Source organism: Bombus terrestris, chromosome 7 (assembly GCF_910591885.1).
Source record: "Bombus terrestris chromosome 7, iyBomTerr1.2, whole genome shotgun sequence".
Lineage (NCBI taxonomy): Eukaryota > Metazoa > Arthropoda > Insecta > Hymenoptera > Apidae > Bombus > Bombus terrestris.
Window position 1 is genome coordinate 20,390,011 of NC_063275.1, and position 12,460 is coordinate 20,402,470.

Sequence of the window (12,460 nt, forward strand, 5' to 3'; positions counted from 1 at the left end):
TTACAGTCTTAGAAACAAACGAATACGCAACAGTATTGTCGTCTTTGACAATCACGGAATTTTAATAGCTATCAATTTGTATTCTACTTGTCCTTTCAATCAATTTTTAATTTATGCAATATATATACTCCTTTGTATAATGTACATTCGCATATATGTATTAGATCGTCCGAAAAGTTTCTTTCGTTTTATAAGGAAATAATGGATGCACAACATTTTCCATTTTATATTATTTCATCGAATTACGTACGATCCATTTTGTTCTATCAAAATAAAGATCACAACGCTCGACAGATTAGGTTTCATGTTTGTACAAAAATGCATTGTAAAAGACGTGTCTGTAAAAGAAAGACACTTTTCGGACAACCTAATATGTACGAATTTTTGAATAAATTTCGTATCCTCAAGATGTACACTTTTGACCACTATACACTACAATATACACTATATACTATATACATGTCAAATCTTCAAATTCTACAAGCTCTGTAAACTCTGATATTATAACTTAATTTGCGGTTCTTCGACCAGCGATTTTTAACGCATGATATGTAACTCAAGAAATCTTACTCATCTGCACCAACCTAATAATCGAATCTCTCATACACCACAATTTGCTTCGGTCAAACAAATCAAGGAGTACGTTCAAAGTTACTCGTTTCAGAGGAAAATCCATCGAGCAAAGCGTTTAAACGTAATTCCTTCCTTTTATTTATTCGCATAGAGAAGGAAGATATGCACAAAGGTAATCCCAAGGTACAATTTAAAGGGACCTACGTGCATTTCTCGCTGTGACCGCAGAAGAAAAGCGTTTGCCTGCGATGATCGCCGATTCCCTCGTGAATTTCACCCTCGAGGTATCTACATTCACGGTCCGCCTTAAGTACACAGGACTCGAAGTCCTTCTTCAGCCAGTTTGGATCCGGCAGTGGTAGGTCTGGAAATATTTGCTTTCTCTCGACGTAATACCAAGGTGCTCGCACGTAATAGTACCAGGATATCACTCTCTCAACAGGATCCCGGACTATGTTGATGTAAATTGGCTGTGGCAGGTTGAATCTAAACGGAAAAACGTTCCACGTTAGATATCTCGTGGGAATTTAGCTTACGTTACCTCCGGCTATCTGGCTTTTGCTCTTCCAGGAAATCCGTTTTTCATCTTTATTTCACGTTTATTTATGTACCATGATCTATCACGGGTTGTCGGTAAGAATGGCGGATAAAGGGATTTGTAGCGGAATTCGATTATTCTAGTTTATTCCTCTTTGGCTCTTTCACGGTTTCATACATTTTTATAACGATGATAGAAGTATAGTAGAATCTTGATCGATAGAACGTCGATAAATAGCAAAATTCTATACTAGCGTCGTATATTTTCTTTTATAATTTAATTCTGTAAAATCCAGTAAAATTTGCATAGTTTTTATTTCAGGATGTATAGAGTAGCACAAGGAAGAATTGATAGAATCTTGAAGTAATTGGAAATTATTTAATCTTAAAATACTTACTCCGTGAAGTTTGTGAAACACACGTGTTTTATATAGACAGACGGTTCTGAATAGCTGCTGACCATCCTGGCGAGTTGTAGCTAAAACAAACAGGCAATTAATCGTATAAAAGTATAATTTTTATTTTATTTTCTCGTTTAACACGATCTTGGTAAAAATCCCGAACTTTTACATTTTACAAAAATTAAAGATTATATATACTTATATATATATACTTATATATAATCATTAATTTTTGTAAAATGTAGAGGTTCAGGATTTTCATCGTTCACACGCCTCTACTTTTTAAAGAAATATTAATAAATGTAGAAATAAGTATTAAAAAGATAATAGTATTTCATAAATTTTGCTAGGTACCTGTTCGATAGGCGCAAGACGAATTGTTTCGACTCTTTGCACACGATCTCTGTTGAAGGAAAAGCCATTCCTCATGGACAGCCTTCTCAAGAGTTCCATGAAGGTTTGAGAGCCCACTTTCGGTACACGATTGAAGAACAGGACGCTCCGGTCCGCTCTTTTTGTGTTGTTGAGTGCGTCAATGTCCAACACTTCAGTTTCTTTGTACTGAAACCAGGTAAAGTATCTTAAGATTTTCATTCCATTGTTCCCTTTCTAATTTCCTTATTTACGCTATTTATTTTGTCTTCCGCTTTTTCTCCGCGAGAAATAAAATTTTACTTTCAATTTTCTCGACGTAGTAATTTAAATCGTAGTTAATCATAATTACAAAGCTCCTAAGTATGTCATGCTTTTTATCAGATGTAATTAAGTTAAACGCGATAATAAAAAGCAATAATTATATTTGTTTGTTACGTTATGTTATCCAATACAACGAATTACAAGCCATAAATACAAACAAATTAATGTAGAAAACAAATTAATTATAAAATGATCAATGGTAATAATATTCGAATATTTTAATCCTATCTAATTTTGTTACATTAAAAAGAAACAAAAGAAACGAACAAAACCATAATTACATTTTCTGTAATAAAAATTAATTTATTCTATTCACAGGATAAAACATAAAACATTTCGCTTCTTCTCAATTTATGTCAATTTCAGTTATGATCTTGTTGGTGCATGCAAGTATCAAGCAGAAGGTAGTTGTCACGACGTTAATCATAGGTTTCTCCCTTTCATCTGGAATCTTCATTTTCTATCCAATGGGAGAGTCATCCCATTCCCTTTCGTTGAACAACTATTTGTAATATCGGCAAGTCATTCTAGGATATACGTGGAACGAGTAATTACTGCCTTGTTTCACCTCGTCTTCTGGGTAGTTTAAGCAGTCAGTACAAACGATCAAAGAAAGATATTAGATAATTGAGCGCGCGAGGAACGTAGATGCTACTCAATTTTATCTGAACCTTGAAAATGCACGTTTAAAATCTGGTACTCGATGAGAAATGAAAGTACATAACAAGAGAAAAGGATTAAAGATAGTTCAAGAGTTTGCATGCCAAGAAGTGAATAAATTGCTATTAATTTTCATTGTCAACTTGCGTTATACGAATGACTCGATTCTTTCCAATTCTTTTCTTCAAAATGCGTAATTTTGATTGCATTCGATCTCGACTTTTATAGAGCTTTCGTGGCTTTGAAATTTTTACAAAGCAAGCAATTTTATGCACAGACTTTTATGCAATTTTTCCTATAGGAAAAGTACAGAAAAAGATTAGACAAATAATCGGAAATTAAGGCAAAGCTCGATTCTTCAATTTTTAATTACTTCTCCTTTTACTATAAAACGTTAAATTATAAATACACTCGAATAAGACGGAGGAACACTGATTTTCATTTCCAACGTTCTACATCTGTTTTTTCGTTTTTGCAGAATGATCACAATTTCAGGTAATTTCATTTGACACTAACGATAATGACCCTTAACGGAGGATATCGAGTTTGTATTTAGATTCTCCTCATTTCAGTTTCATTTTTTCGTTATCAGAATGGCTATTTCTGCAACCTTTGTCTCTCGTATCCTTTTCCTTTTCTTTTGTTACGTTCGGTTGAGCATTCACTGGACATGATCAGGTCGATCAGAAAAACATCGAACCAGCGCTTCCGCAAATTTATCGTTAACGTAGAATTCAGCCTTGTGGAAACTACTCGACGAGCCTTCGATTGCTTATTGCTTCGAAATCTCGAGCCTTTTAAGAGCATGCTTTCTTCAAACGATAACTGCAATTTCTCGTTTGCTCGCTGGTTATTTTATTTTATCTCACGGATGCAGTAACTCCACGTTTATTCAGCTATCACATACAAATAGAATAAATCAAACGAATGCTAATAACTTCCACTGCTAATTGTACTTGTAATTGCTTGCATTAGGTTGTCCTGAAAGTGTCTTTCTTTTACAGACACGTCTTTTACAACGATGCATCCTTATACAAACGTGAAATCTAATCTATCAAACGTTGTGATATTTATCATAATGGAACGAAATGGATTATACGTAATTCGATAAAATAATATAAAACGAAATATGTAGTGCATCCATTGTTTTCTTATAAAACGAAAGAAACTTTTCGGACGACCTGACAGTATATGGTCACCTCTAGATGTTGTGATGTCACTCTAAACGTGACCTGTAATTGTAATGTACTGTTATGGCAAACATATTAAGGTAACAAAAGAGAAATATTTCGACGTGACCATTTTTTTAAAGATGGGAAATATTGAGATATTCTATGCCACAGAATAAATATTGATACCTTAGATTTATTGTCTACTTTTAGTTTAGAAGGTTTTAGAAGGTTTAGGTCTTTTCATCTGTATCGTGTTAAAATATTTTGTCGATCCACTGAAAGGCGACGTTAGGATCAGAAACTTAACGTGGTTTCTACTGCGGTGCCGTATGATTTTCTGTGTAAATAGCGAGGAAGACACGAATCACAGATTAATTGGTTCCAATTATCGCGGAATAAATTTTTCTATTCTATAGTTTTCAATAGAAATTTTTAACGAACAAAATATTTAACGTATAACTTCTACGATCGTAATATATTTCAGTCACATATTTTCCGCTGCGTCTATTTTGTATTTATTTCATTTTGTTTACTTCTTATCATTTATTATGAATAAAGTTCGTAAACGTATAAACTAAACTCGTACATAAATTTCTGAAAATTGATGCAATTCATAAAATTATTTACGACTTGAATTCTCTCTTCTCCATAAGCTGCTCACATATATGCGCCAGGCTGCACACAGCAAGGCACTTGATCCTTCTTTTCATTCGAATCTCAAGAAAGTGGCAAACAAACTACCACTCAACGATTATGTACCTACACGTAACTCCTGTCACACGCTGTATAGAGCACGTAATAGCATCGGGCTCTTTCTTTTCCTGTCCTCGTGACTTGGCATTATACCACGAATACATTACATTATTACATTATTAGTAGATACATGCGTTTGCACGCTTCCTTCTCGTTTATGGATTCCCTGATCCTTTTCTTCCTGACGTTCTTTCTCCTCCGAGTCTTCCTGAACTTTACATTGTAAACTTTCACGATGATTGTTACACGACATATTTTTGGATTTTAAGTTAGAAAAATTTACCAAACGTCCAGCTGGACAAATCGTAAAGTACAAATTAAATAATAAAAAAAAAAATATTTTTAGATCCTCGGGTTTCTCATTTTCGTGAACATTGTCCACTTCTTCAGAGCAGATCTAAAGCAGAAACTGTTTAGATATCGATAAAGTTGAAGGAATATTATTCTTAAAAATGTTTTCCGCTAAATTTTATTCTAAATTATTAATCAATATCGAGTAAAAAGCAAAGAAGTCACGGGAGAGTTAGGGTCTCGTTATTAAAATAAAATTCGCACGAGGTGAAGTTTCACCCACGATAGATCTTCAGGATTAATATAATATCGAAGCTGAAATTGTTTCGCCTCTACTACACGAACATACGAACAATGTTCACGAAACGTTGGAACAAAGGACAATGCGTTATTAAAAACACAATCGAAACTCGAGGACCCACACGTACATACGTCAATTCTTTACGAATTATGCTTCCCACTATCGACCATATTTGCATAATTTATGATGATTACGTAATTTGTCTCGTAATTATCTTTCTAACGACCAACATTGACAATCTCGTATTTACCTCCATCACTTTCTTTCAATAATTGCAACCTTGTATATAATAATATAATCATGTTTCTCTTGTCCTTTCTAGTCTTCTTTTTTCCTTCTTTTATTTTTATTTCCAGCGCAGAGCGGAAGAGCGAGTTACTATAATAATGTCGAGTCATGAGTATTTAGTCACTTGACACTGGGTGTTAGGGTCTTCGACTGGATTCTATTAGTTCTTTTTATCGGGGCTCGTGTGTTTGCTTTTCTTTAGCTTCCGCTTGGTAATTGTTTGATAGAAACATGTGGGCCCTTTGTTTGGTTTAAGCACTGATGTAATGGTGTTATTTATTTTTGTTTTATCAGAAAGAAATGATATACAATAGTAGCGGAAAATCAAACGTACAGTGAAAAGTAAAAAGAGAGGACAGTTTGAATGCATATTGATTTTTGTTAAATCAATGTGTTTAAACTTTCAAATTGCTATTTTTCTTTAAAGATCGAGTCAAATAAAATCTTTATCCAGGAAAGTTTCTACGTTACTGTAAGCGAATACGTAGAAAGTATAGAATGAACGTTATTTAAAATTTATTGGAAGGTTCGAGTTGAAATTTGTGTTAAATTAGATTATCAATATAGATTTTATTTACTAAAATAGAAATTTGAGCGCAGGAAAAGCATAGGACGAAAGCTTAAAAAATTCAAGGTGAAATTTTCACGAACGCGGATCCTCTTTCTTTTGTTCTAAAATTATTAATGCAAGGTTTCTTTTTAAAGATAATCAACTTTCTGATGAATCGATCTATATAATCGTACGATATATAGTCATGGCGGAAACAGTCGGTGGAATTTAAAGTTTTTCACTAGGAAATAAATATTTTACAATCCATTTGATAAAATAATTATGGGAGTTTCACGTTTCTTTGATTCGCTATTTATAAGGATAACAGAATTGAGAAACTGCCGTTCGAAAACATTCGATGCTTTTTCCTTCACACTCTATATCTTACATGAATTTTGCTTTGATGAATATTTTCTTCGTTTTACATGAATATTGCAATCTGATTGAAATTCCGATAGACCGAGTTTGCAGTTTTATCGATCCTTATCTTCTCTCTTAATATCCTCTTCATGTTATATCTTCCAAGGCCAGATGAGAAAACAATGAGCATGATCTTACAATAACACAGTGGCGAATGAAATACAAATTCGAATTAATTCGAAAAATATCTAATAAACAAACAACAATATCTGTCTAGTAAACAAGCAGATTAATATAGCCAGTGAAATCATTTTCGTAGATTTAATGAAACTATAGTCAGGGAGAAAGTTTCCAGATAAGATGTTAAAACTAAGGATTAAAATATGAATCTAAAATAATTTTAATGCTGCTGTTCTTCTGGAATTTGTCTGACTCTAAACTAGCATCATGTTATGATAGATTTCGCTAAATATTTAGTTCTGGTATTCGATACATTAAGACTCTATTATTGGGTTGGCAACTAAATGAACGCAGATTTTGTCAATACCATCTAATGACAAAATTTGTAATCACTTAGTTGCCAACCCAATAGAATCTTGTGTATTCCATGCTTTTCATAAATGAAGTATCGTAAGTATTGAAAAATTTGAAAAGAGGATAATCGAGCGAATACGAACGCGAAGACGAAGCAGAGAAAACACCATAGTTAAGGAAAAATGTTCTGTTATAATTTAATTACGTGCCTCTTTTGTAATCGGAAATTCGTAATTTAACTACTTGAGATATCAGTAATTAGCATTCTACGTGTTGCTAATTTGCATTCTACATATCGATAATTTGCATCATACGTATCTTATAATTAGTAACGCGAAACATTAAATTGCATGGAATGGTTAATTTTTCTATTAATACGTTTAGTTCACGTTGCAATTAAGAATTCATCGAAATCCAGCAACGTCGCATCATAAACTTGGATATCCAACAGTTATGCCATGAATTCAGAGTATCGTTCACGGTCGACGTATTTAAGCGATTAACGATTAGGCTGAAAAGCAGCAATGTATTTCGCGGTTTCACGCATCCTGACCACTCTAATGCCCGCGCGTGTTATTTTTCGCTTCTTGTAAGTCTACTTTGTACAGACTACTTCGTCTATTCTGTACAATGTTAAATCTCCGTGTTTTTTTTTTTAAATAACCGTACGATCGTGAATCGTATGTCGAGCGACAACCATTGAGACATTTCTAAACGGATCTTCCATCTACGCATATACAATCAGTCACGAAAGTCTACGTACACATGTTGTATATTTTGCATACAGACTTACCAAAGAGACTAAAGATGCGCCTCGTCACAAAATTATTTGTACTTGGGTATTATACAATTATCATGAACAATATAATATTTCTAATTATAGTACTTTTTAATTATTAATAATTCCATATCTAAAGAAATATTTTCACTTACAATATAAAAATCCTGTCTCTGACAATTCTCATGATTTATCCTTCCGTCACATAAAACTACGTCTGTCTCCAGTTCCATTTCTCACTTTTCGTATTTTGTATTTATTATGCGCTCTTTCATAACGCGATTATAAAACCAAAAAGAGGACAACGACGAAGAAAGATATTTCGAATAATAATATCTAATTCGTAATTATACATTCTGAGAATTTTATCTCGGACAATTTTCATGATTTATTCCTGCACAATCTGAAACTATCTGCATGCTCAATTTTATTTTATCTCTCGCTGTATCGTACTTTACGTTATTTACGAAAAATCACACAGAGTATAAAATCAAACCTAGTTTACTGTCAGAAACGCTCGACGTACTTCGCCTAAGTGTCTTTCCTTTGGTGTCTCATAATTGATCAAGAGCCAATTGGCCGGTTAAAATTCAATCAACTGGCCTAGGAGACATTGACACTCGATGGAATTCATTGGCTGAGTTTTCGCCATTGTTCCAGTTCCTTCGTTCGACGGACAATGCGGGTCTATGTCGAGTCAGATCGAGCGTTTTACCGTTTCTCAGGTGTGCGTGTGTTACATATGTAACGGGTGGACCGGCAACAAGGTCAACTGCTAACGGACAACGACACGAATCACTTGGTTTTCACTGTTTTTCCATCGACCACCATCGTGACTTCGTTTCTTGCTCATTTTGTCGCCCGCATCCTGCAAAGCCACCGCATTCTGGTCCGATTCTCATCATTGGCCATGCTAGACGATGATGGAACTGGTCGCTTTGATACCGTTCGATTATTTTTACGCTGCTTCTTTGTCCATCTCTCTCGTCTCTTGCGATACTGTGCTCGTTACGATATTTGTTATTAAGACTATTCGTATAGTTGTTCTTTTTTCAACGGTAATTTAAGTTTTTATGGTGCAAATAACACATTCGAAGTGTTTCCTTCGAGTAGATAGAATATGAGAAGTTTTCGGCTGTGGATAGAAAAATTTGCAAAGGGAGAGAGAGAAAGAGGATGAAAAATTTGAATTATTCGCAAGGAATATCGATTTCGATAACATATCGTGCGTGCTGTTTAAAATAACGTTGCTAAGTGTGGTTTGTAAAACGGGAAACAGAAATACAAAAATACAGGTGAGATAATAAATAGCAAAATAATATGTTTTTAATAATTCTGAGGGAAAACAAAATCGAGGAAAATGATTCTGCTGTAAATCAGTTTCATGATTTTCTGTTCGTTTGACTATCTGCATATCTTGTAAGTATAACAGAAGATTAGTATAATATATTAGGTCGTCCGAAAAGTTTCTTTCGTTTTATAAGAAAACAATGGATGCACAACATTTTTCGTTTTACATCATTTTGTCGAATTACGTATGATCCATTTCGTTCTATCGAGATAAAGATTACAACGTTCGACAGATTAGGTTTCGTATTTGTATAAAGATACATCGTTGTAAAAGACGTGTCTGTAAAAGAAAGACACTTTTCGGACAATCTAATAGTATTGCACAAGTTTGTAGCTTCGATCTAATCTAAATCTAATTGAAATTATATGCATTACTTGTGTCTTTGTAGAAATATCTTGTAACATACGACAACGATCAAGAAAAGCTCGTTCGTTGAGCCCTCGCGGCAGTTTATATCAAAAACTTGCGTATCCTTTGAAATAATTATGTAATTAGTTATTCAAAGTAATTCATACGTCGTCAGTTATTGCAGTAGAACAGTGAGGTCATCAAGGTAACGAATGTGTATAGTTAGTCGTATTTTATAAACTAGTTCCTTTGTTTATGACCGCAAGAAGACAGTTCATTAGGTAACTATTAAACACTAAGTACTTATTTACGCTGCACGTTTGTACGAGACATAGGTTTCTCGAGGGGTGAACGAACTTTTCTTAAGTTAGATATGTACGTTAGATATAAACCTGAATAGTTGTTTAGGAATGTGCCAATGCGTGTAAGAAGCCAAGTTATTAGGATAGATTTCAGTCGTAATATTTGCAGAATTTGTATTAGGTCGTCCAATAAGTTTCCTTCGTTTTATAAGAAAATAATGGATTTTCAACATTTTTATATTATTTTGTCGAATCACGTATGATCCATTTTGTTCTATTAAAATAAAAACTACAACGTTCGACAGATTAGGCTTCATGTTTGTATAAAGATGAAAGATGTAAAAAGATGAAAAGAAAGACACTTTTCGGACAACCTAATAGTAATATGACAGTACTGTACGACGAAAGAGATTCCATTAGAATAGAATTGTACAGAAATTGGAGAATTTTTACCGTTAATTCCTTTTCGTAATCCATGAAAAAACCTTTTAAATAAACAAGAGTAAATATAAGTATATATATATATAATATTTGCAAAGTGAACTGTATTTTTCATTATATAATAATAATCACATTTAGTAAAATGTATGCTTATCACAATAGAGAACAGTTCTATCTTCATGTTTGTATATTTCGAATTTATTTTCTTAGAAAAAGAAGTTTCACCAGTGATATTGCTATCATTATTCTACCGAATGAGAAGAATAAAAACAAGAATCTCAAATAATATTCTCAATTTCTGGAATTCGATTACGTTAAAAATATGCTGGTTATCCTTAAACGATTTTCAAAAGTTGTAAATAGCCGTGATCCGGAGAATTTGATTAAATATCGCGAGTCACGATTAGATGAGGATAATTGAATTCGCGCATGGGAATGCCGAGGATCAGATATTCCGTGGAATCCAAGTTGGAGAGATTCCATCGATCGAAGTCAAGGCGGAACCGCATGATTTGTAAACCCATAAACGATTCTATTGTATTTCGAAGCTGTTCTGATATCGTACAATGAATTATCCCAACGATTACGTGTATTCCTGAATGGCAGCGAAAAGCTCTTAAGTAGTTTTAAGACTGAAAAATGAACACCGAATCTTTTCAAATGGAAATTTAGAAAAAGGAAACCCTATGAATAATTAGAATTTCTATTTTTTTATATTTTATATTTTAATTTGAAATTTAGAAATAATTATCGTGAAAAATTAGTGGTTTAGTATTTGTTAGTGACGTTAGTTTAGGATGGCACAAATAATAGCGCCAATGCAACATTTTGTATATGATAAAATCTCTTTCTACGGAACAGTGAAACGAGAAAATAAAAATGACGATAAAATAGTAAGTTGCAAAATTTTGGTCGCCAGAGCTATCGTCAAATTTATTCGATATTAAGTTAATAATGATAGTTAATTAGATTTCTAATACTTTATTAAGATAGATAATTTCAATCTGTTAAAAAAGGATATTATTTCAGACATTCTACAAATTATTCAATTGTTATTTTAGATTTTTATAATTTTACTATAAAAAAAATTACCACTAATAAAACAAGTACAAAATAATTACGAATCAATTAAATTCATTTGATATAATCTCCAATTAAAATTATTATATCTGTTTATATATTAAATAATATCAACTATTTTCTCAAAAAGAAAAAATCTTGACAAATATCAGGTAAAATCATCAACCTCGTTAATCTTCGAAACTCATCGAAGCGAAGAAAGTATGTTCCAATTTTCTAGTATGCGCAATACTAGCAGTCAATGTTCTCACCTGAATGTAACAAGAGCTCGAGACTATCATAATCGTATTTATATGGACGTTTCTTACCTGGACGAATCATCTGCTCTACTTGTTTCGCTCGACCGCGAACGATCGTTGCGTCTTCGCGATTGAGAAATGTTCGAAGGACCGTGACAGGTGGTTCGTAATTCCCACGCGTTTTGCGTTAATGCGATTAAAGATTCTTCGAATGTTCTCGTTAACTTGAACTCTCGATCCGAGATCTTCCTGACGTCGTGCACACGATTATCGTGAGCGCAGATAGACAATAAATTCGAAGATAAAAATGAAGAAAGGGGAGAACGTCCGGTCACGGTTTAATCACGATCGAGGATCTTCCGGTATCAGTTCTTTTTAAACAGACTCTTGCTATGTATATAGGGTGTGGATAAAGTTATGGTAGAATTTATAAGGTGGTTTGTCACATGAACCTCGCAGAAGCCAAACTGGTCGACCATACTCCTTGTCCGTTTAATAAATTTCTTCCATAAGTAAGAATAATCATTAACAAATGTTGCATATAATAAATGTTTATTATATTTTATTCAGAATTCGGTGTTTACGTGATCTTCTGGTAGGCTGAGGTTGCTGATCTGGTTTAATGAACTGGGTATGAGACGTATTGCTACAAGTTGTAAGGTAAATTAAAAAAAAAATATATTCGTAATGTTTGTTTTTAATTCTAAAATTCCTTATAATTTTTCTACATAGACATTGGGTAAATTTTTATATTACTTATTAAGTGGAATATCACGTAGACGATTTCTCCATTGAGAAAGCCTCC

General features: G+C 33.3%; 2 protein-coding genes across 5 annotated transcripts in view; one reads left to right on the forward strand and one right to left on the reverse strand.

Moving 5' to 3' along the window:
- The window catches only part of LOC100649961 (glycogen-binding subunit 76A), a 153,027-nt gene that overhangs the window by 100,533 nt on the left and 40,034 nt on the right, over window positions 1-12,460 (forward strand). The window contains exon 2 of the transcript XR_007224626.1: window positions 1,862-2,082. The gene's annotated coding sequence lies outside the window, so the exon portion shown is untranslated. The remainder of the gene's footprint in view (window positions 1-1,861; window positions 2,083-12,460) is intronic.
- The window catches only part of LOC100642453 (heparan sulfate 2-O-sulfotransferase pipe), a 123,957-nt gene that overhangs the window by 6,050 nt on the left and 105,447 nt on the right, over window positions 1-12,460 (reverse strand). For all 4 annotated transcript variants that reach the window (XM_048407267.1, XM_048407268.1, XM_048407265.1 and 1 more), the window contains 3 exons: window positions 1,866-2,072; window positions 1,509-1,588; window positions 778-1,059 (listed from right to left, as the gene is read on the reverse strand). In XM_048407267.1, coding sequence (XP_048263224.1) covers window positions 778-1,059; window positions 1,509-1,588; window positions 1,866-2,072 — 569 coding nt within the window. The remainder of the gene's footprint in view (window positions 1-777; window positions 1,060-1,508; window positions 1,589-1,865; window positions 2,073-12,460) is intronic.